The sequence below is a fragment of the Chenopodium quinoa genome, unplaced genomic scaffold, assembly GCF_001683475.1.
Source record: "Chenopodium quinoa cultivar QQ74 unplaced genomic scaffold, ASM168347v1, whole genome shotgun sequence".
NCBI lineage: Eukaryota > Viridiplantae > Streptophyta > Magnoliopsida > Caryophyllales > Amaranthaceae > Chenopodium > Chenopodium quinoa.
The window spans coordinates 339,305-362,474 of record NW_018744828.1 but is presented as its reverse complement, the minus strand read 5'-3'; the positions used below and the strand labels follow the sequence as shown (position 1 = coordinate 362,474).

At 33.3% G+C, this 23,170-nt stretch overlaps 1 protein-coding gene across 5 annotated transcripts; it reads left to right on the top strand.

The window, feature by feature from the left end:
- Window positions 1–14,612: 14,612 nt before the first annotated feature.
- Window positions 14,613–19,010, top strand: LOC110704254. 5 transcript variants are annotated; one of them, XR_002507888.1, is made up of 13 exons: window positions 14,613–14,737; window positions 14,848–14,989; window positions 15,133–15,418; window positions 15,521–15,867; window positions 15,936–16,082; window positions 16,173–16,376; window positions 16,454–16,527; window positions 16,610–17,408; window positions 17,492–17,588; window positions 17,692–17,778; window positions 17,876–17,998; window positions 18,485–18,609; window positions 18,693–19,010. XR_002507888.1 is itself a non-coding variant. In XM_021882046.1 (8 exons), exons 3-8 carry the CDS (start codon window positions 15,142–15,144, stop codon window positions 16,620–16,622), a joined length of 1,032 nt encoding a protein of 343 aa, XP_021737738.1. In that variant the 5' UTR covers window positions 14,613–14,737; window positions 14,848–14,989; window positions 15,133–15,141; the 3' UTR covers window positions 16,623–17,273. The 5 variants fall into 5 exon arrangements, 4 of the variants coding, with proteins under 4 accessions (XP_021737738.1, XP_021737739.1, XP_021737737.1 ...); XM_021882046.1 differs by lacking the exons at window positions 17,492–17,588; window positions 17,692–17,778; window positions 17,876–17,998; window positions 18,485–18,609; window positions 18,693–19,010 and having other exon boundaries at window positions 15,551–15,867; window positions 16,610–17,273; XM_021882047.1 differs by lacking the exons at window positions 17,492–17,588; window positions 17,692–17,778; window positions 17,876–17,998; window positions 18,485–18,609; window positions 18,693–19,010 and having other exon boundaries at window positions 14,848–15,023; window positions 15,551–15,867; window positions 16,610–17,273.
- Window positions 19,011–23,170: the final 4,160 nt, after the last annotated feature.

Below are 23,170 nucleotides of genomic sequence, written 5' to 3'. Positions count from 1 at the left end.
CACTCAGTTATCGTTACTTTCAAGGTTAAATAATTAAAAAATTAAGGGAGAGGGTCTTTAGAATTGAACCGTTAGTCAACGTTACCACTGTTAATATTATGTAATCAAAATCCTTTATTTAGGTGAATTTTCCAATTTTAGATATGATACCTTTTACTTCTTTATTGCATGCACAAAAAAAAAATATTAAAAACCTTTCCCCTTCCTTCTCTAATTATTAAAAAATCTGAGAATTGTTTAATAAAAAATGGATACTCAAGGTTCTTCGAAAAAAAACAAAAAATGGAAACTCAAGAGGAAGAGAAACCCTATTACCCTGATCATGATAAATTTGGGGCTTGGGAAACAATCTTTGCTGAGCATATTTTCCCAAAGATTGATGGGATATTTCACTTACTGAATTTGCTACCGCTAAACTCAGATTGGAACAACACAGTGAGTGAAAGGATTTATGCCAACGAGGATGTGGATTGGTCACAACTCGAGGGGCTTTATTGTAAGAATATATATGATACTCCTTGGGGCGGCCATGTCAACCTCGACAACATGTTCAACTGTGAGCACTGCAACTGGACTATACCATGGAGATTAGAAGCTTTTCATAAGGGTTCTTCCTACCTTGTTCAATCTTATGGTGGCATGAGGAAGAGAAGAATTTATGATGCATGGGAGTACAAGCAATGGTTTGGACACAAAAAGTAATGTACTCGGTGTTTCAGAAATCTTCTCGTATAATTATTAAAATTACTGTCTTAGCTAGCTATATCTGTAATGAATCTTGTATGTGATGTTTTTTTTATGGAATCTAGTACGTGATGTTTATAAAGGACTATATGTAAAATATAAGCCATTTTAATTAGTGATATTTCAGTCTACTAATTACTTATTTTAATCATTGTCTAATTTGTAAGGTCATTTTCGTTTTTATGGAATCAATATAATAGACGAATTGGTTGCATATTGTATATCCTAAAAAGAGTGCAGAACAGGATAAAACGCTCTGATACATAAATTGGAGCACAATAACGGATAAAATCCTAATTTAGAAATTATACAAACACCCAACAAATTACTATTCGGTAGACAGATCAATAAAATCGATTCTCTTGATGCGCTTGGGGGACATCTCTTCATCAAGATCTATTGGTTCAACCTTCACAATTCGGTCATCAACATCAGCAAGTGTGATTAGCCGTATCCTTTTGTTGTTAATTGGTATAGCCCCAGCAACGCCTTTGTGAATCATGTAGTTAAAGCGCTCCTCCTGAAACATTTGCTCAATAAATGGGTCATGCCCACCAACACTTACTAACTTTCCCGTATCCAAAGGTCCTATGTGGTACAAGACATTTCGCATGAATAGTCGAAAGCTGTGTTGATCTTTCACTCTTTGAATCTGACTTTGATCTAGCTCTGTGGGTGCTGGGAAAAATCAATACGTGCATGCAAACATCAATATAAATAGAACAACAATGTTAATTTAACCGAAGAACCATTTTCGACTACAAGAAATCGATTAGTTACCTGTGCATCTGTTCCGCTTAGCCATTTATATTTTATCGTGAAATACAATGTAAAAATTAATCTGGAGTAACAAGTTGTAGTGTGTTTTATTAGAGTATTTGTGCTCTTTGGGTATAGATATGAGGTACACTAATGTTTCATTTATAGAGATTTTAATTCCCGCCACAAGTTAGTAATAGAAATTCTAATTTGGCGGGGGAGTTTACATTAGATAGTCATTTCACTTGAATTTTGGTACCAAAACTTACTTAATATCGGGTCAGTATCTTAAACGATTATATAGTATCAAATATGATTTATAGGAATCATTTACTTGTTTTTTTTTTTGGAAAATGAAACATATTTGACAGTACACGTGGACAGTTGTGATTGGACAATCCAACGGTGCAGAACATTGGTATTTTGTCCCCTTTCAATTTTGAATTATTAATTAACAAAAAGGTATAATTGGGTATTTGCAAATAAAAATTGTATATGGACCCCTTATACAGTCAACTTTTATTTATTTGGAAAAAATAGAAAGGTTATGCAAAAGCGTTACGATTTATTTTAAAATTTAGAAGGCGTATTTACTTAATTAATTTACAATGTGTGTGTTATCGTATCTTGAACTGTAGTTTAAAGTGTGTAGATATACTTAAAATTTTGATATGTCAAGATTAAAATTGGGAGGACATATGCTACGATGTATTCACGTAGAATGAATTGAGTGTAAACGAACTAGACTGTCTGTAACCACTACCACAAAAATAGGAATATAGAACGCCTAAAACAAGCAATATAGAACGCCTCAGAGGCGTTCTTCTGGTGGGGTGCCTTATAAAGTCTACAGATCGCCTCTTTGAGGCGTTCTATATTTAACACAATATAAATCGCCTATCTAAGATAGGCGCTTCGTATTCTAGGTACAAAGTACATAAAAAACATGGGAAAAAGAGCGGTCATTTGAAAATGGGCGTTCTATAAGTATGTAAATAGAGAACGCCTATTATAGATAGGCGTTCTCTATTCCATATTTTTTTTTCAAAAAAAAAATAATATTATTATTACTATTAATAATAGTAATAATAATAATAATAATAATAATAATAATAATAATAATAATAATTTGACGGTTTTTGGAAGATAGAACTTCGAAGAACAATAAAATGATTCTACCCACTGCCCCCACCTAGATTCACTACCCACGGCCACCAACGACCCACAATAATCCACAAAATCAACAAAAACACTTTAAAAAAACAAAAAAATACAGAATAATACAACAAATAGTTATAATCCAACCTTAAAAGTAAACAATTATCTCAACAATTATAATTTATAAATTAAAAGTACTGTTTTCTGTGGTTGATATGGTGAAGGGTTAAGAACAGAGCCAAAGTTCAAAGACTTAGAGCAACCGAAAAAAAGAAAAAAAAAAGATGGGAGAAAGAGAACGAAATGGTGGAAATTAGTCTCTTCCACTACTATGTACAATACATACATAATAATAAAATAAATTAAAAGTATTTTAATAAAAAAAAATTACATTTAATTCAAAATAATACTAACTAAAATATGGAATTTTAACTTAAACTAAAATTAAAATCAGATCTACAGATGAAAAACCTTCTAATGTTAATGCTCACGGGCTTGCGGAGGTGGCTAGACTATGGCTTGCGACGTAACCACTGCATCGGGGTGGATGTGCGACGAGTTTTGGCTCGATGGTGGAGAATAGATCAGCAATGGAGATAAAAATCATCATATGAATACCAACAAATTTCCAATTTATATCTGAAAAAACATGTAAAACAACAAATGATAAGACTAGAAAAGTAGGATCTAAATAATAATTGAGAAAACACGTAAAACAAGTTGCTCAAAATAGAGAAAAACGAGATTCAATGGTTCAATCGAACCAAGGGCGTCATTCAAACCACACCACCCAAAAAATTACGATCGGAATTACGTGAGCGAAACCACCCAAAAATCATCCAATGCTTTACGAGAATAAGATAAACTAACAGAATTTAGATCTAAAGTAACTTAAAAAGTTAGATGATTTTTTTTTTTTGTAAAAAAATAGTAAAAAAATTTAGGAGTTTTAGTCTTTTAGATCTTAGTGTTAGAGAAGGAAATGAAGAGTGAGAAGAGAGTGAAGAGTGAGACGGGAAATTAGAGGAGGGAGAAGTGAAGGGGATGACTGGAGAGAAAAGAAAAGGTTAGGGTTAGGGTTAGGTTTTTATTTTTTTAATTTTTCTATTTTATTATAGTTTTTTAATTATGTTAAACACATAGAGAACAGTTAATGGAGAGGGGCGTTCTATATTGTGTGGTGTAAAATTGGGGTATATCAAATAGAACGGTTGACTAAGGGAGGCGTTCTATAACTTTCACATACAAAACGCTCATCTTACATAGGTGTTTTATAGAATTCTAGAGAACGCCTTTATAAGATGAGCGTTGTGTATTATGTGTTGCTTATTCCACATTTTGTGGTAGTGAACAGGACTATTAAAAATTGAAATGAATTGAACGTAGCTGATTGTAGACCTGGAAAATGGGTCATTTGGGTCGGGTAAGGGTCGAGGCATTTCGGGTCGGGTCAAGTTCGGGTCAAAAGATTATCGGGTCAAGTTCGTGTCGGGTCAGTTCGTTTCAAGTTTGTGGTTGATTTTAGGTCGATTGATAATCAGGTGGGGTCGGGTATCGGGTCAACAGTTCGGGTCCGGTCAAGAATGGGTCGGGTCAGTTTGGGTCGGGTCAATTTTCGGGTTCATTACCCGGGTCAACTTCGGGTCGGGTTAATTTCTAGTCGAGTCATATTCGGGTGATTCATTGGGTTAAATTCAACTCTGTATATATATTTATTAATTTGTTGACGAAAAACTCACTATATTTATTAAGGCTATTTTTTCATGGATTATAGTAATTGTTTGACCTTAATTAATTTTTTTTTTTTTTGTGTGCGTTTAGAACTTTAGGCTAAGAATCACTTTCAGGATCTTATGAAACTAAAAAGAACTAATTGAGTTATACCTCACTCTCTTATTGATCTTAGTTTAAATACGTACTCTTATTATCATTGTCATTGTTGTAATAATTTCTTTGAGTTATTCTTGTACTTCCTTCGTCCCAAATTACTCTTAACTCGGGTCGGGTTGATTTGGGTTTTGGGTCAATATCGGCTAGGATCCGAACTTAAACAGTTATACCGAATAGACACCCTCAGAACTAAATAGGATCGACTTGATTTCTACGACTATTAATTCGATCATATCTCATTCATAATAAAGTTATCATTGAACTTAACTTGATTTAATTAGGCTCCACTATAATTGTGAACGTTTAAAGTCATGACATGTCTACCTATTTCACGACATGCGTCCATTATTTAAATCAATTATTTTGAACGACGTTCTATCCACACGTGATCGACTATTTTATATGAATCATTATTGGTCATAAATTTTATATAAATTGATTTTTTGGATTTGTGTAGAAAAAAAAACAAAACTCAACTATTTCACGTTACAATGGTTTATGTGTCTACTGTGTAATAATAAGTATTTTTGTGACTAGAATACCTATTACGGGTGTTTATTATAGGAAAAATTGCGGAAAATAATACAACCTTTGGCCCGTTCTTTTTTAATAATACAACCTTTTGATTAATTCTTAATAATATAACCTTTGGGGGGTGTCAATTTTAAACAAGACAAAAAACTTGTAACCTTTAAAACCGGTTACCCATGACACGTGTCATCGGGTAATTGGTCTAAATAATAAATTAATTTTTTTTATTTAAATAATTAATTTTAGATTTAAAAAAAAAAAGAGGAAAAAAAAGGCAACCACCTCTTCCACCACGGCAACCCGCCCTTCCCCGGCGAACAAAAACCACCATAATCCCAGCAACCACCACGCCACCTCCTCCCCCTCCCCTTCTCACGCTAACTCTGCCTCGCCGCACCCCTCTCCCTTTCTCTCTCCTCCATTGCACTCTACTCTCACTCCTCCATTGAAGCACCTTTTGAGCTTCGTCTCCTCCATTGAAGCACCTTCTGAGCTTTCTACCCTCCATTGAACCAACAACATCACTCCTCCGCCGCCGACCGACCCAATTACCCCCTTTCCCCCCTGTTGATTTCCCCTTTCCCAACCACCACCAAAACGCGAACGACACAATGATGGGTTTTTTTCGATATAGGGGAAGTAGAGGGGAGCGGTTTTCGAGAAATAAAAGGGGAGGGAGGTGGTTATCGGGATCTGGGAAAGGGAATGGGTTATTTTTGTGGTTTTTTGGGAGGTTTTGTGGTGGCGGTTGCGTGGATTAGGGTGGTTGTTGTGGTGGTTGGGAAGGAAAGGGGGTTAAGGGGGTGGTCTGCGTCGGGTTTAAGGGGGAAGTGGTCTGCGTGCCGACGGTGAGGATGTGGTTGGGTGGTGGTGGTTGGGTGGTTTGGGGTTAAGGGGGGAGGTTGGGGTTAAGGGGGAGGGGAGAGTAGGTGGCTGGGTGGTGGTGGTTGAGTGGTTTGGGGTTTTTTTTTTTTTTTTTAAATTTCTTTAATAATAATAATTATTTAATTTATTAATTATATTGAAAAACCAATAAAACAATGACACGTGTCAGGTTACCTTCAAAAATAGGTTACCAACAGGTAATGTATTATTTAAAAAGAACGGGCCAAAGGTTGTATTATTTTTCGCAATTTTTCCTTTATTATTTCGATTAAATACGAAATCCAAACCAATCCAAACTGAATTATTTATCCGGGTCGAATCCAAACTTTAAATCAAATACTCATTACTACATAACTTACATCTGGGAGACTTTGTAATAAATATTTATTTCTTTGTTCTTTAAGCTCTAGCTAAATTTGGATCCTACTAACAAAAGTTTAATTAGGATACCATCGAGTTTGATTGGGAGAGAAATTTTGACCGATTCTGATTGGAAATTGAAAATCGAATCATTTATCGGAATGAATGGGATTTAGACAAAATCCATATCCAAAATCGAATGGACACCCCTAACACCTATTACTAGGTCCATCTAGTTTTGATAGATCTAGGGTTTAGGGTTTATTGTTTAGGGATTAGGGTTTAGGGATTAGGGATTAGGGATTAGGGATTAGGGTTAAGGGTTTAGGGTTAAGGGTTTAGGGAAATTATTACAGAATCATAAACTGTTTTACAGAATCTATTTTTCGCAAATACTTCTTCATACCAGTTCATGTGGATGTTATAATCAATTCAACCTCTACCCTATAGTCACAACATAACTACTAAACGTTCATTGTATTTGGTATTGAATTTTAGTTTGATATGTAATTATAATTATTGAGACAATATATATTACAAATTCATTTTGATATTGAGCTATAAATAAAATAGTTCATAATAAAGTGGGAAGAAAGTATTTCCTCAAACACAAAAAAAAAAAAACAAAAAAAAGGCAAAAATAAAAATAGAATAAATAGTACGAAAGAAAGTCTGACTATTCAACAAAGCTTAGTAATTTATGTTATAATCGAGGTAACAATATCCATACATTGGTTCCCCAATGGTTATCATCTACTTTACATTTAAATAATTTAAATTTTAAAGATATATTTGAATTACCAAATTTAGGTTAAAGTGTAAGGCCAAATAAAAAAAGTGATATACTTATGTGACCAAAGTTAAATAATTAATTATAATAAAGGTTTATAATAAAAAATTTTAGATAAAATTTTATGTAAAAAAAATGGTTATTTTGTGCATCGCATGTTGTTTAGAAAATATGATTAATATTTACCTTTAAAAATTATGTGGTGTGATTTAACTGATATATTCTTTTTTTAATTTTTCTAAAAAAAAATTCATGAGGATTAATATTGACCTTTATAAGATAGTTTACGGTCCAATTATTTAATAGTGACTTTTATCACAAATTTATTTTGATAAACATTACATGATGATATATAATTTAAAATTATGGTACCCTTAACGATTTGAGATCTTGTATTAGAAAAATTGCTCCCAAATGAATATGAATTACTTCGCATAATAGAATGGGTAATAAGATTTTTTAATCTTGTGATAAAGGTCATCATTATGTGCGACTTTTGATGGGAGTGTAGGCTGACATTGGTTGACCAATTGTTTTCATTTGCTTGTAAGAAATATTAATTTTTTTAATTTTTTTTACACTATTTTGTATTTTAAACTTGATTGCATTACATTTTCGTGATTAGTTAAGCCTGTAGACTTAATTGTTCATAAGGTAAAATCTTGTGATTGATACACGAAACAGAGCTACAAGTTTAATCAATAAAAAAATGAACATAGTTAAACAAGCTTCAAATTATCAATTCTTATGCATAAAATTAAAATTTCCCATAACAAGCTCAATAAAACTTTCTATAATTATCACATAACATAATAAACATTTAATTATCATCTACTTTAGTTACATGGCTACAGTCGTGTTCTTGTTATGCTTAGTGTTTAGCATCTTCATCCATGGCCTAGCATTATCCTCATCGTGAAGAAACAACACACCATGGTGTTTAGTGTAACAATACTTTGCCTTCTTGAACATGTTTTTCCTCCATATTCCATACCAATGACAATCTTTACAACCCATTAAGTCCTCAACGTTGTTGTGGACTGCAGTGCATGAATTGTCTCTCTTACAATAAATCTTCTCCAATTCACTCCAATTTACATTATGATCTTCTTTGATTCGTAAGCCAGCTTGTTGTTGCCAATATTTGCTGATCATCTGAATTCTCATTAAATCAAATATGTTGGTCATATGCGGGATAATATGAGCCTCAAAAATCGTCTCCCAAGCCCCAAATTTTTTAGATGAATTAGAATCTTCTTTGGCCAACTCTATACTCTCCATTTGTTTGTAAGAATACGTAAATATGTTTCAAAAGTAGTAAACTCTAGGGTGTTATAGTAACAGGGTTATAAATATATATGCAAGTCCCTTACAAAAAGTAAATTTTAAACTATTTTTTAAATTTATCCTCATTGGTAACTGAACAATTTTAGGTTTTTCAAATATTTGATATCATATGATGCATGAGGTTTGCTAGCCCTTGAACAAATTTTGACAAAATTTAAACACTTCTAATTTAATAGTTCATATAAATTTATATTACATGTAAAACAACATAACGAAAACATAATCAGTGACACATAATAACGCTAAGGTAAATAGATAAAACACTACAAACAAACTAATAGACTAATACTGTATTTTGCACACAAATAAGTTGTAGTAGTGCATGAACATCATCTAGAACTATAATAAAAACCGATTTTTCCGAAGTACTCTTTGTAAATATTGATGTATGGACGCCTAATCCCACGTTGAGGTCCTCGTTCATATATGAAGTTAGGTTCATGCATGTGCTGCCATTCCCAGTTACCCCTGTAGGGGGTGTCGTGCACAAAGAATTGAATAAGTCTACCCCATTCCCTACAAGTCAACATGACTTTGGATAGGATTCTCTCAGACATAAATCCCCAAAATTTTCTATTAAGTCTTGATTCTTCCATAAGCAAACGTCTGCCGGATCAAGAGGTTCAATAACATGAGAATTGCACAATTGAAAGTATAAACCTCTAGGCAACTGTCTCCTCCACTTAGGGTCAATGGCAAGCTCCAAAACCCACTTCACACAAGAGAATTGTGTAGTTTCATAATGAGGGTATGAACTTTCCATCAATTCCTTTTTAAATTCTGCGGTTTCGAATTCCATCATGTACCAAGTCTGGAAATTGGGAATTAATCAAATGCTCTCTAATGGAAAGTAACAGTACACACATTTAACTTAATTACGGGGATATGAAGAAACTTACAACATTTAAGTGTAACAAATAATTTCTAGTATCCAGACCTATTTTAAAGTTTTTAATAGAAGTACAACTTTAAGTCATTAAGTAAAGTCAATATTGGGAAAAGATAAAGAAATCAATATTTATACCGATTTCCTCCAATCGAGAAGAGCTTGGGTGCAGGTCTGGCTCTCATTGATGTCGTTAATCTGAAAGTTTATTAAAATTTAAGAAATGAATAAAATAATTTAATAGATTTAGGGGATAAATTGATAAAATAATATATCTGTGTTAGTAGAGTGAATACTCATTAAAATAATCATTTAACCTTTTTTTTTTTTAATTTCACCCAATTCCATTAAATAAATACAAGTTAAGTTTAAAAAAAAAAACATAATCAGTAAATTTCATTCATATAAGTATATTAAAATTATTTGTCACAGGTTATTTCTATTTTCGCACTATGTAATATTAAGACAAAGAATCAGATCACCTTTTGGCGCTTAGATAAATTTGATGATGATCCATCGTCTTCATCGCACTCTAAGGGACGTTTCCCTTTACGATCAACATCCTACCACAACAAGGATGAGTGAAATGATGAACAATAAACAATCACATCAACTTAATTACCCAAAAATTAAATAATAGAAAATCGGATTTTTGTAAAAAATATTTGTTCATAATAATACTCTAGTTACTAAAAAATATCCAAATTACAAAGAATTGCACAAAACCTCTTCGATTCCATTTCCGTCGCCGATGTTCTTTGGTTGTTGTTTATTTGGTGCCTAAATTCATTTTAAGGACACCAAAAATAAGTTAAGAATATATGGCACCACCATATCTACACATGATGAACAAAATTAAGGAAAGACATTAACAGTAACATAAACTTACACCCTCAGCGATGGAGACGTCATCTACATCTAAAAGTTCTGTGATTTTAACCATGTTGAAGGAAGTAAATGTTTGAGTTTTTGCGGGAGCAGATTAGAGTTTGTTAGTTTATTTTTGTTTTTATTTTTTTGGTAAATGGAATTCTTAAATAGAAAGTGACAGTTTATAACTTCCTTTGTCAAGATGTATGGGTGAAATGAGTGGGTAGTTTTCTAAGTTTGTGATGAAATAACTTCTAAAGTAGGAGTAGTGGGTTATTTTTTTTTCGATTGATTAACATTTTGTAAATTATGTAAGAATTTTTAAAAATAATTGTCCTTTTTTTAAAAAAAACCACAAAGTTTATGTCTTGAAAATCTTATGACAATTTGTATGTAACATTAAAATTATGGATTAAAAAAAAAGTGGAATTATAAACTTTTTTAATACAAATGAATCTAGAGATGAAGACAAATGTGTTGTGAATTGGGTAGTCAATCATGGATGGACGAGATTGATAACAAAATTGAAAATCATTTATCTCATTATCATGTGATGAGTTGAGTCAATTATGATTGAATCCGACGATTATAAAATCTCAATAGCGTTTGAGTGTATTAGGTTTTAAGCCGTGTAAATAATACCTTTAATTAGACAACATTATATTAGTATACAATCTTCCTACCATATGAGTATGACATGATTTAAGCCTTGTCGATTGAACGAAAGATTAAAAATTGCGAGTATACAATCTCAATGCCATATGAGCGTGTATTGAATTAAGCCGTGTCGATTCTACGATTAATTTGTAGTTTGCGATTATACATTTTCAATACCACATAAGCGTGTCAAGGTTTTAACCGTCTCGGGAATTCAGATGCTTACAAAATGCGATTTATTACAAAATTAGGCGTATAGAGTCTCAACACCGTATGCGTGTATCTTGATTCAAGCTTTGTCAATAATTGTAACAATACATGGTTGACGGGTATACAATGATGATGTGTTATACCACGACAGTGTAATTGAATGCGATTACGGTCATGTTACCCGTTTGGTAGAATATATACCCTAATAAAATTATAAATAATTAGGCAAGTCAATTCCATGTGTTATTTGTGTCAACCGGGATCTTCAGATTACAGTAGCATATGTAGATGAAATGTTAAGTCTATCATAAACCCAAAACCAAGCCCTAAACACTGCACCCTTACCCTTAAACAATTAGGGTTGGAGATAAGACGAGCTTAGATGAGTACTACCTTTACAACCTTACACAATTAGGGTTGTAGTTAAGCCGAGCCTATATGAGTACTACCCAATAATTAAATTAGTACTACCTTGTCCATGTTCAAGTTTAGTCAACTTATTAGGTGAGTCCGAACACGATCCCGGGCTTTGAAGAAAGCCTAAGCATCTTATCAAGGTCACCTATTTTAATTTCATATATGTTTGCGAGTCGTTTATGAACGACTCGATTATTAATTGAGCGTTTCATGAACAAGCTTAGTGTATATATGTGTCATGAACATAGATATACCAGTTGTTCATGAAATAATCTGAAGGATTAGGTGTAGAAGCTAAGAGACGCACATGATGTGTGCCTGTACAATATAAGTATTATCTCAAGCTACCGAATTCTTGTATTATTCAACAACTTAATCGTATTTTATATTAAAAAAATACAATTAGTGGGTTACTATTTTTATTTTTATTTTTTTTAAAAAATAATATTAGGATGGTAGTTTTCCTTAAATCAAGGATGGCGGTTATTTTTATTTTTATTTTATTTTGTGAGGGAAAGGATGGCAGTTTTTTTTAATTGAATAAAAAGAAGGTAATTTTTATTTAAAATATTGAAATTGTGAATAAAAAGAGTGGTTTATTACATTAACAAACATGAACAAACTTAAACCGATATTGAACTAGAGTTGTTTATTTGTCTGGTCGGTTCATATACACCGCCGTCCATAAACGTTATATCTTCAAAGTTTTTAACAAATAATTTTGTATTAATTTTATTGTTACTAATACAAATGTTAATTTACTTCTATCATTAATGTAAATTAAAAATTTACGAGTCTTAAAAAAATGGTGTCAATTAATTATTACAAATACGTAATAAAATGAATGTATCATAACATGTAAATAGTAATCAGGAACTTCTATGCTTAAGTTAAAAATTAAAAAATTTAAAAAAATGCAACAATTGGACCTCAGCAATCACAAACCGACAACCCTATACACCTAGTGCCTATACTTTTGATTTGACAAGTCAGAGTTTTTCATGAAAAATATTTTGTGGTTTGCCTTTTTTTTTAAAAAAAAATTATGCTTACACGTTGTTTTAGGCTCTTACAATTAATACCTTAAGATTCTCTAGATTTTCTGGTGTCATTAGCTTATTTCTATAATATTTAATTATTTAATCATTTATTTTTAGTCAATTGTATTTTATTTTTATTTTTTTTTAAATCGAAGTGTTATTATGTTTGTACTTACTTATCACTTTATTGTAAAAAAACAACTTTTAATATTCATAAAAGCAAGCGTAATTTTTTTTTTCTAAATAATAGTTTTGTAATAGTTTTCTTTCATCGAAAAAGAAACATTAATTAATACAACACGTTCTCAATAAAAAAAACTAACCAATTAAAATATAAAGTAAATATTGTTTCCTAATTAAATTAAATAATGTATAATAATGCCTTATGAGAATAATTGATGGATTATTTTTAATGATTTAATATTAATTAACTGTCTTTTAAAAAAATTGCATATTAATTACCATGTAAAGCGGTTAGATACAATTCAAGAAGATAAATATTCTGCCCGCCTTCGTTTCATTTTCTCCATTTTCACTTAGAATTCAAACGTTTCTTCACATTTGCTCCTCAGTTATCCTATGTAATCACTTCAAACTATTAGTTTAATTCTAAAACTTCAAAGTAACTGACTTCATCAACGACTCAACACACCATGGATGCGTCTGGAGAATCGTAAGTGTCTTAATCGTTTTGTAGACATAATTTCATGCATTTAAATTATTCCCCGATTGTAGTAGAACTTTGATTCTGAAAATTGCAAGCTTAGTGTTGAACTCAAATTATGATTCAATTTGCAAATTAATAGGGTTTTCTAAGAGTGTAGTTAATTGTACACTGGTTTATTGATTAGAGATTTACATAACTCAATTTGTTTAATTGGCGTTGCTATTGCATGTTGTTCCGACTGCTGTTGTTCGTGGGGGAAAAAAATTAGAATTATTAATTACATATACTGCTTTAAAACCCTAATAGGATCGTCCACTGTGAATGCTTCACGCTTCGCTATTAAATTGGTATTTTGTGTTAATTTATAATGAAAATTTATAAAAAAAACCTAGTCTTTTAGTAGATTTAATAACAAATGTTTCCATGTTACTTTCATGTGGGTCTGAAGCAATCCAAAGGACATTCTAAACAACGATCCTGCGTTGAATAATTGGGTAGATGTCACTACTACGACATCAGTAATTGCGTCTGAGTCTGAGGTAACAATTTATAATTTGCTTGATATCTTAATGTTCTTAGAAGCGATGTTTTAATTGGAATAATTTGAGTAAATTGTCTACTTGACAGCATCAGATTGAAGCACCAAATGTTCCTGGTCCTGAACACAGCAAAGTTACAGAAGATGCACATAGCGCTGACCCTAATCCTGAAAGTGAAGTAAGTCCTGTGTTCCACCAAAGTACTTCGTATTTATATTTACAATTTACTGCAATGTTTTGCAAGATTGATTATTTCCTTTTGGATAAGAAGCAATGGTAATTGTTAATAGACACTAAGAAACCAAAAATGATACATTTTATGTAATACTCTAACAACAATAATAAGTGTTATCGCCCATTCTGAAGACCTAGTGAAGTGTATATTTATATTTTTTCACATTTTGTGCAGACAAATGTTTCAGGGGAGGCAGGGTCACAGAAGGGTACTATCACGGATCATAGTATTGAGATCCAAGACAAGGCAACAACGGGTTTGTTACTCAACCAATTACCGGCAGGATTAGAGAGATCATCGAAGGAAATGCATCTTCAGTAAGTTCACCATTACTCTATTCATACAAAAATGATGCATATTTAAATTATTATGTTGTGTAAAATTTGGGATATTTTGTTATTATGTGTAAAAAAAGCCTCCAGAAGGGAATGGTGGAGAGGGTGAGACTAATGCCACCGATGAGGGTGAAGATGCAGTTTTGGGAAAGGAATCAAGGGCAGCTACAGTAAGTTAACCCTAACTCTCTTAGTACAAAAATGATTCAAGCAATTTAACTTATTGTATTGTATAAGATTGGGAATGAATCTGACAATTCTGTTTTATGTAAATAGGCTTCACTATTAGGGGATGTAGGATAGGAAGCTGGAGCACAAGGTGGGGATAAGTCTCATGTTCAAAGTGGACAGGGAGTTGGGGATGAGAACCCACAGCTTGGTGGAAATGAGTTCGGGGATAAGAACATACAAGAAGAGGTAAGTTGTTACCTAATTTCTCTTTGATTATTTGATAATAGATCCAATTATCAAAATTTACATCTTGTAAGATTTAATATAAATGAATGATTTGCTTTGTCACTTACTAGGAACCCCCAGCAGAAGAAAGCAGCAGAAGAAAAAGAAAGCAGCGTCCCGGAAAAGAAAAGCAGTTGAAAATGTCGTTCCAATTGTCATTACGGAAGGTGAAGAAGAAGAAACTGAACCAACAAATAAGAAAAAGCATGGAAGGTCATGCCTCCCCGATCACAAAAAAAACAATCCTGTACATGTTATATCTTAAATTAAATATAAATTTGACAATGTTGGTGGTATAAATTACTATACCTGATTACAATGTACTCGTTAAAATGACAATATATTATATGATGCAGTGTCCTGTTATGAGGATTTATCCAGACAGAGTTGTCGACGCGGTACCAAAAGGCACTACTCAAAAAGAATGGATTAGGGAGGTTGGATTTTCCACATTTCTAGATGTGAAGTTTAATGAACTTGACCGGTTTTTTCTGTTGTGGTTAATGGGTCGGTGGGATCCTGAAACCCAGTTACTACGCATTAGGGATGACTATGAGATCAAGATCACTGATGAAGTGGTGGGGTGGATATATGGGCTGCCATTCAGTGATTATACATTCACTATTGAAGAAAGTGTTACAGGTAATAGGATAAGATTTTATAGCTTTGGAAACAAATTATGATAATGAATAAACTTTATATAACCTCCCATTGTATAGATCGTATAATGAGAAATTTGAACAGATATGTCCTTATGGTGTGTACAAAATGCAGAGGACAAAGAGTACAAGAAGCTGAAGAATTCCTATTCCAACAGAGAGGGTATAGTTTATGGCATTGTTCATGCTGATATGACAGAGAATCTGAACAACAAGGAGAGGTTCTTGCAGTCCTATGTTTTGTATGTATTTGTCAACCTAATATGTACAACTCTGAACAATTGGATTAGTCAACTTTTATGCTGGATTTTGAAGTCGCGGTACCTGGAAGATGCACGGAATTGGAATTTTTCAAAGTTTGTGCTTGACTGGATGATCAAGCAGCATAGAGAACTGGATGCAGAGAAGGTGGGATCCCCCATCGTGCTAATGGTAAGTCATCTTTTACTTTACTAGCCTAGTCATATTTAATTGTCATATAATAATATTGTCCTGTACAGATTGCATACCTTGACAGATTGAAATTAGGCGATAAAGGAAATCGGTGGCATACCGATAGACCAAGGCTTGGAATGTGGCAGCAAGGTGATATTGAACGCGCGATTCGTGCAGACACTGCTGCTGATGGGTCGTATGGTGCAGCAGAGGTAATTATTGTTTTTTTGTATACAAATACAAGTTGAACGTTTCCTACATGAGGTTAGGGACATGCTTTTGATCTGTTGAATTTTGTTTAGGTTGTTAGGGATGTTGTGTATCGGAAAGAATACCCTATTGGTCCGCGGAAGGATCTTCCTGTGTGGATGACGAGTCCGCCTCCTGTGAATCCTAAAGTTACCATCGTGGAAAGGAAAAGAAAGAGACGGAAATGCAGAACACAGGTCAGGGACTTGAAAGAATACAAAGACATTCAACACTATAGTTCTTCCGGAGAAGAAGAGGTAGTTTGAAACCGAGTGTGACTAAGTTCATAGACTGTTACTTACCATATTACTGATTAGTCGAACTTTTCTTAAAGACAAGCAAAGGACATGAGGAAGAGGCCAATGCGGGACGAACTCAGAGGAGTAACAGAAAAAGACAAAGAATCAGGTAAAAGTTGTGGTCTTAACTTTGGTTGATTTGTTTGCTAATTATTGCTGACTGAGTCCTATTGGTTGTAAATATCTTTCAGGAACTTTGTGTAGTTCCACCTGCTTTAACCCCTGCACGGGTTACAAGATCAAGAAGCAGGTTGATACAAAGGCAAACACATGTTGAAGGGGATAAAAATGTAAATTACTTGCATATAAAGTTTATGACATTGTGTTTGAAAAAGTTAAGCATTTCTTGCCTATAAGTATATAATTATTAGCATCATTTTACATATTACAGTAGCTTATTATTCATAAAGGCATCATTTTTGTTTCACATGTACAAATGAAAACAAGGGAAACAATCACCACTAGGAAAGGTGGCAGAACAAAAACAAAGGATGTTATCTCAAAAAAGAAAAGGACAAAAGGTAAGAAGGAATCAAGTGAGGATGATTTAAGCACTGAGAGCATCAGTGAGGATGACGAAGCTGATGACGATGATGAGGAGAAGGATAGGAATACGGAGGACGATGAGGATGATGAAGAAACTGCCAGTGATGATGGGAGTGAAGGAGAACCAGGAAATAATGGTGAAGATGATGATGAGCCTAATATAGAGGCCACAAACCCCAAATCTGGGAAAGGAGATGTGGGTGGGCCTGATAATGAAAAGAATGGTAACGGGGGAAATGATGGTGAGGAAGATAAAACGGTGGAAGATGATGGTGGAGAAGGGGGGGGTGATGATGACCGAAATGAAAAGAATGCATAACCAAATGTGGACTGCGACAACGATTACCTGAGCGACCTTGATGACAATGAGGGATTGCCCCAGATTTTTTATCACCAGCGACGCAGCATCACGGCGATCTGTGACAGAAAGTCAAACTATACTAGGTCAGTAACAACTTTTGCCATAATGCTTATATGTGTACCTTCATGTGTTGGAGTAGATTATGATAAGTGTTTTAATCAAACAGGTTTAAGGATCAGATTTTGTTCAAGTGGTATGATGTAACAGTCAACCGTCAATTGAAACACAAAGCATGTAAGAAGAAGTCTCCCATTCCAATAGAGGTAATGATTAAATTATAAAACGATAACCTCTCTTTCAAACAGTATGTGTGGGGAACATTTAAAGTAAAAGACATAATTAATATTGTGTTATACAAAAAAATAGGTTATGGACGATTTTGCAGTTTACACAAACAACGAAGACTCCGGTACTGCAGATTTTGGATTCTACGTCTTTAGGCCATCATTTTTGGTACGCGATTTGAGCTGTATATTACCAAATTCAAATATTAAGCTACTGTTTTATAGTTGGCTTAGTTAACTTTTATATCATTGACTTATGTTTCCAGTGCAACCTACTGGAAGAGGATGCAAAACCTAAGCCTGTTGTTGAACAACTCTTGATCGATGAATCGGAAATGATCGACAACTATTTCTTGACTGGAGGGAGAAAATTCAAGGATAATCGGAAGGTGTGTCTTCACTCCTAACTCTATGTTAACATTAGAACAGACAAACTGTGTTATTCATTGATCTTTCCATACCCAAATTCTATAGATTGGTTGTGTATGCTAATTGAATCAGAACTTGTGGATTTGTGTTACATATGGGACATAGGTGATTATGCCCATATTTGTCGATGGAGGATGGTGTGTTTACATTCTCAATGTGGAACGCAAAAAAGTATTTATAATTGATTTCCAAAACACGACTGAAGAGGATGAGGATGAAGAAGATAAAAGGCATGAGGATAGGATATTGGTATTGGTTAGAAGGCTAATTATGTGGTGAACCAGTTTCTTGTAAATGTTTTTGGATAATCTCCTGAGACCCAATATTGATTGCTAAGTTGTTTTTTTTTTTTTTTATTAATTCTTTAAAAAAAAATGAATAGGGAAAATACTTTAAGCAGATTCTTGGACTGACAGTCGATGCACTCTTGGAAGGTCCGTCACCAGACGTTGAAACGTATAGGTTTGTCAAGTGTGAGGACGTACCAACAACAAAATCAGTCCATGAGACGGGCATGCTTTGTATCCTCTTCCTCTATAGTCAAACCCAGTCTGTTTTCTCATGGCTTCGTGTGAGTATTTTTTCAGTAAAATGTTTAGGTTTCTTATTTTTACCAACAAAATATTGACATCGAAATGGTCCTCTTATTTGCAGATGTATGAAAAGAATGATCTCCTGTTTCGAAAATTCATGATGTGGAGGATGTTAATGAGGACGTGCAATGAAGTCAAGAACAACCTAGATGGTCTACTTTTGTAGATTTGGGGACATTTGAAGTATGAACAATTTATTTTCTATGTTTCAAGTCAAATCGAACTAGGTAATTTCTTTAAGCAGAAACTTTTAACTTTTTATTCTTTGTCATTTTTTTAAACAAGGGAGTAGTCTAAACTATTAACATTTCCTCCTCTGTCCTTTATTAAACAGCATCACTATGAATTTCCACAAATCATAGTATTATATTTGGAGTCATATTATTATTTGTAGAATCATATCAAAAATCAGCATAATGTCTATAATCGCATTTTATTGCATTTAGAATGAGTTGTTAACATTCTTTAAATTACCACTTGGTTGCATAAGCAATACACAATGAAATGCAGAAAAGTACAATTACACACATCCACCTATCAACAGTTGTTTTATCCATCATCCTGATTTGCAAGTCCATGTTTGCCTTTTCAATATTGACCAATTTGAGAACCAATGACTCGGAATAACTCTTCATCTCTAATATTTTCTCCCATAACATGTTATTTTCTACCTTGTACTTGTCTACCTCGCACTTCAACAACATGCATTGTTCTTTTAGTTGTGTCAATGCAGTCCTTAAATTATTAGATTCAACCTCGTTTGCTTCATCTTCCCAACAAAAATAACCACAGTCATCATCCTATGCATGAAAATCAATTCAATTTTATGCGTATACAAAATAACAGAATTATTTATGAAAAAAATAAATTGGGGACATAACCTAACCTTCCAATATGAACAGCGGTAAAATTTCCGTCCGGCGTTAGATGTTTTTTTGCACACTAGTTTCTTGGCTGGTAGATTGTGCTTGCATGAATGTAAGCCGAAGTCATCGAGGTCGTAAGAAGAAGTGAATGATTCATTATTGGAGGAATTTTCTTCAACTACATTCATCTTAACATTCAATTTTTATATTTATATGATTGAAGCTTTGTCTCAAAGCCCTAATTATGTGAATGTCATTCAATTGTAGCAAAAGAGTAATTTATAAACAAGGCTGTTGACCGTTGATGATTCAAATATAACAAGTGACCGTTGGAAAAAAATAATATTTTATTCCCATGATACATCAAATCAGATTCATGTTTAAAGTATCATTTTATCATTTACAGTTTCTTATACCGTTTACAGTATACATACAACTAATACAATACATTAGTGTACACAGTTTTGATATAACGTATACAACAACATAGACTACAACTTTGAAGGTACACTATTGTGAGAACAACATATACCTACACATAACTAATGAAATTTGTCGTAATCAACATTGCATAATGTAATTCCCATATTTCATTGGGTATGGCTTTCCATAAACAACACCTTCAACGCCCTGTGAAACCAATGGTGTATGGTTAATAATTTGTTAGCTGTAAAAACGAAACTAATTAACAACTTTATTTGGTAATATAACTAAGTTGCAATAATCTTGTAAATACCTTTGATTTTCCATAACGACCTTGGTGAATGTTGTCAGATTTTATTGCCTTATCAACACTGTCTTGTGTCCATTCACAAATCCTGCATCCATTAGCTTTCCAGTCTACGATACTTGCATGCCTTATCTGGTCTAGGTAAATAATCTGCATCAAATAACAATAGGAAATCATCGGTTGTTTCTTGATTGAAGCATTAATTGAACAACATATCTTTCTTTATTAAGGAAACTTACCACGAGTAAAAGTGCTCCGCAACCTAGCACCTCCCAATTATCACTATACTTGGTAAGCCACTCCAACATGTACTTACCCTAATTATATTCATACGCATTACTAGCATTATTCAGATAATATACATGGGAAGAACTTATCCAAGTTTTATTATTCATTGGACAAAGCAAGACGCCTAGTGTGTACAGCAGAAAGTGTTGCTTGAACATTGACTTGTTATGTTTCTCAGAACGTAGTTTCTGATACACCTTAGAACGTTTTACGGCACCGCGCAGCGAATTCTCCTTGTAAATTTTTTTCAATAGTTTGAATTCTTCGTAGTAAGCCTTCTCTGGATAAAACAAGATGTCCCCACCAGGGACTCCTAAAACCCATCCCACCATTTCACTATCCACAAGAATTGTCAAGTCCTCCCTTATTTTAAGTGAATGGGTTACAGGATCAAACCTTGAAACAATCCCTCTAATAAAGGATTGATCAATCTTTGTAATGGACAGATTAAGCAAGTTGCCAAAACCCATTTCCACGACCCAGCTTCTTTGATCCTCATTCAACTTCCCAATTAGTTTAACAAAAGAACTAAGGTTCTTGTGGACACCAACAGGCTGTCACAATAAGCATGTTAATTATATCAACGAACTAAAACTGCTAGGTGAAATCAAAACATAATTTGTATTCGGCCTAATTAGAAAATAACACCTGCAAAAAGACCCGATTTTGTTTATAACACCTTAACATTTCGAAATTTTATTATAACACCTACAAAAATCCCAAAATTTTGGTTTCACCACCCACTAACGGATTTTTGGATGGAAACCGTTAGTGGGACCCACTAGGGACACGTGTCAGTTGTTTATTGGCTTAAAAATAAAAATTAATGAAAATTAAAAAAAAAAAAAGAAAATTAATTTTTATTTTTAAGCCAATAAACAACTGACACGTGTCCCTAGTGGGTCCCACTAACGGTTTCCATCCAAAAATCCGTTAGTGGGTGGTGAAACCAAAATTTTGGGATTTTTGTAGGTGTTATAATAAAATTTCGAAATGTTAAGGTGTTATAAACAAAATCGGGTCTTTTTGCAGGTGTTATTTTCTAATTTAGCCTTTGTATTCTCAGATGTCTATGATAAAAAAATTATATATTGTTGGAATCAGATCAATAATAACAATATGATATTAAATTACACAGCAACAACAATAATCTGTTATAAAACCACCTTCTACATACATCAACATAAAACTAAACTTTAAAAATTACAGTCAAAGTAATTACAAAAAATGTGTACCTTTGGTAATGTTGCGGCATCAATTTCTGATTGTTCTAGTATTTGATTAACTACCACATGTTTTAGCCTTTTACAACAGGCCACATGCTTCTTCCTTCTACGAACCTCCACCTTCAAAGGTTGTTTATGTATGATATATACATTAATCGTTCGACTGGTGAATGCCACCTCTTTTAATTTGTTAAAACCGTTTCCATCCACCAGATCCAGCAATTCGTCATTCATACATTTCGGAGGACCATATTTTATGCCATAAACATCATAACCAAACCCATCAATTAACGCCTTCAATCTCTCGGCCGCGAACTCATTTTCGATAAATTCAACGGTGAAGGATTCACCATGTTGGTAACAAAGTTCATGATAAAAAATAAGCTTGCCACCATGGAAGACGTTAAAAACTGCACTAGTAACTTCACCCATCTAAACTTGACGGCGTATTTGTTTCAATTCAATTCAAAAATTGGAGACTTAATTGAATATATAGTACTAAATAACCTAACAACCATTTTAATTGACAGTATAAACAACTCAAAAAATGAAATAATTAAGTGGAACACAGTGATGCAATGCATCCATGAAATTTGTTAGGGGAAGAACAAAAATATATTGTACAATATGAAATTCTCCATGAAATTTTCAATAATATAAACCAGTTGTTTGGGCCATCCAAGAAATACATGGTTTGAGCCCATTTATATTGATTTCGTAAAAAAAAAAATTAACAGCTGTCCAAGCACCAGGAATCGAACCCTGGACGCGGAGTAAGTCAACAACATACATAACCATTTAAGCTACGGGTATCAGCACGCTAATTGCACGTTCAAAATATGTTTTGATGGCTATGAACACTACAATGTTATAAATATTTAAAAAATTTCCTTGGGATGTAGGGATCGAACCTAGCACTACGAAAATGGAGAACGCTATCACTATCAATTTGGTAAAGGGTATCAGCACAAACATTTTCATAACACAAATCTATTTAACAACAAATAAAGTGTGGGTCGACTTTTCACATACCATAATAACAAAAATTATATTATAAACTAAATTATAACACTGAGTTATTTTCCGCTGTGACGGTGCCTGTAAATATACAAGGTACTCAACCAAATCAGAATTCATGGTTATAATGAACTCAAAATCAATAATCACCTTGATATCCCATCGCAGGCAACAGGATAATTACAAAACATGCACAAATCGACGACGAAGAACATGCGACTATGGTTGTAAGTATTCAAGCCAACATCACAAACTTTTCCGGCGACTACTACGGTGGGGATTGGTTTGATGAAAAAAAAAAACAATTAATTGGTTGGTAGGAAGTTCAAGTTTAGTTTGAAATTTGAATTAAAAACCTTACAAAATTTACATAAAATTTCATTTCAATTTGAATTGAAAAAATTTGGGCCCA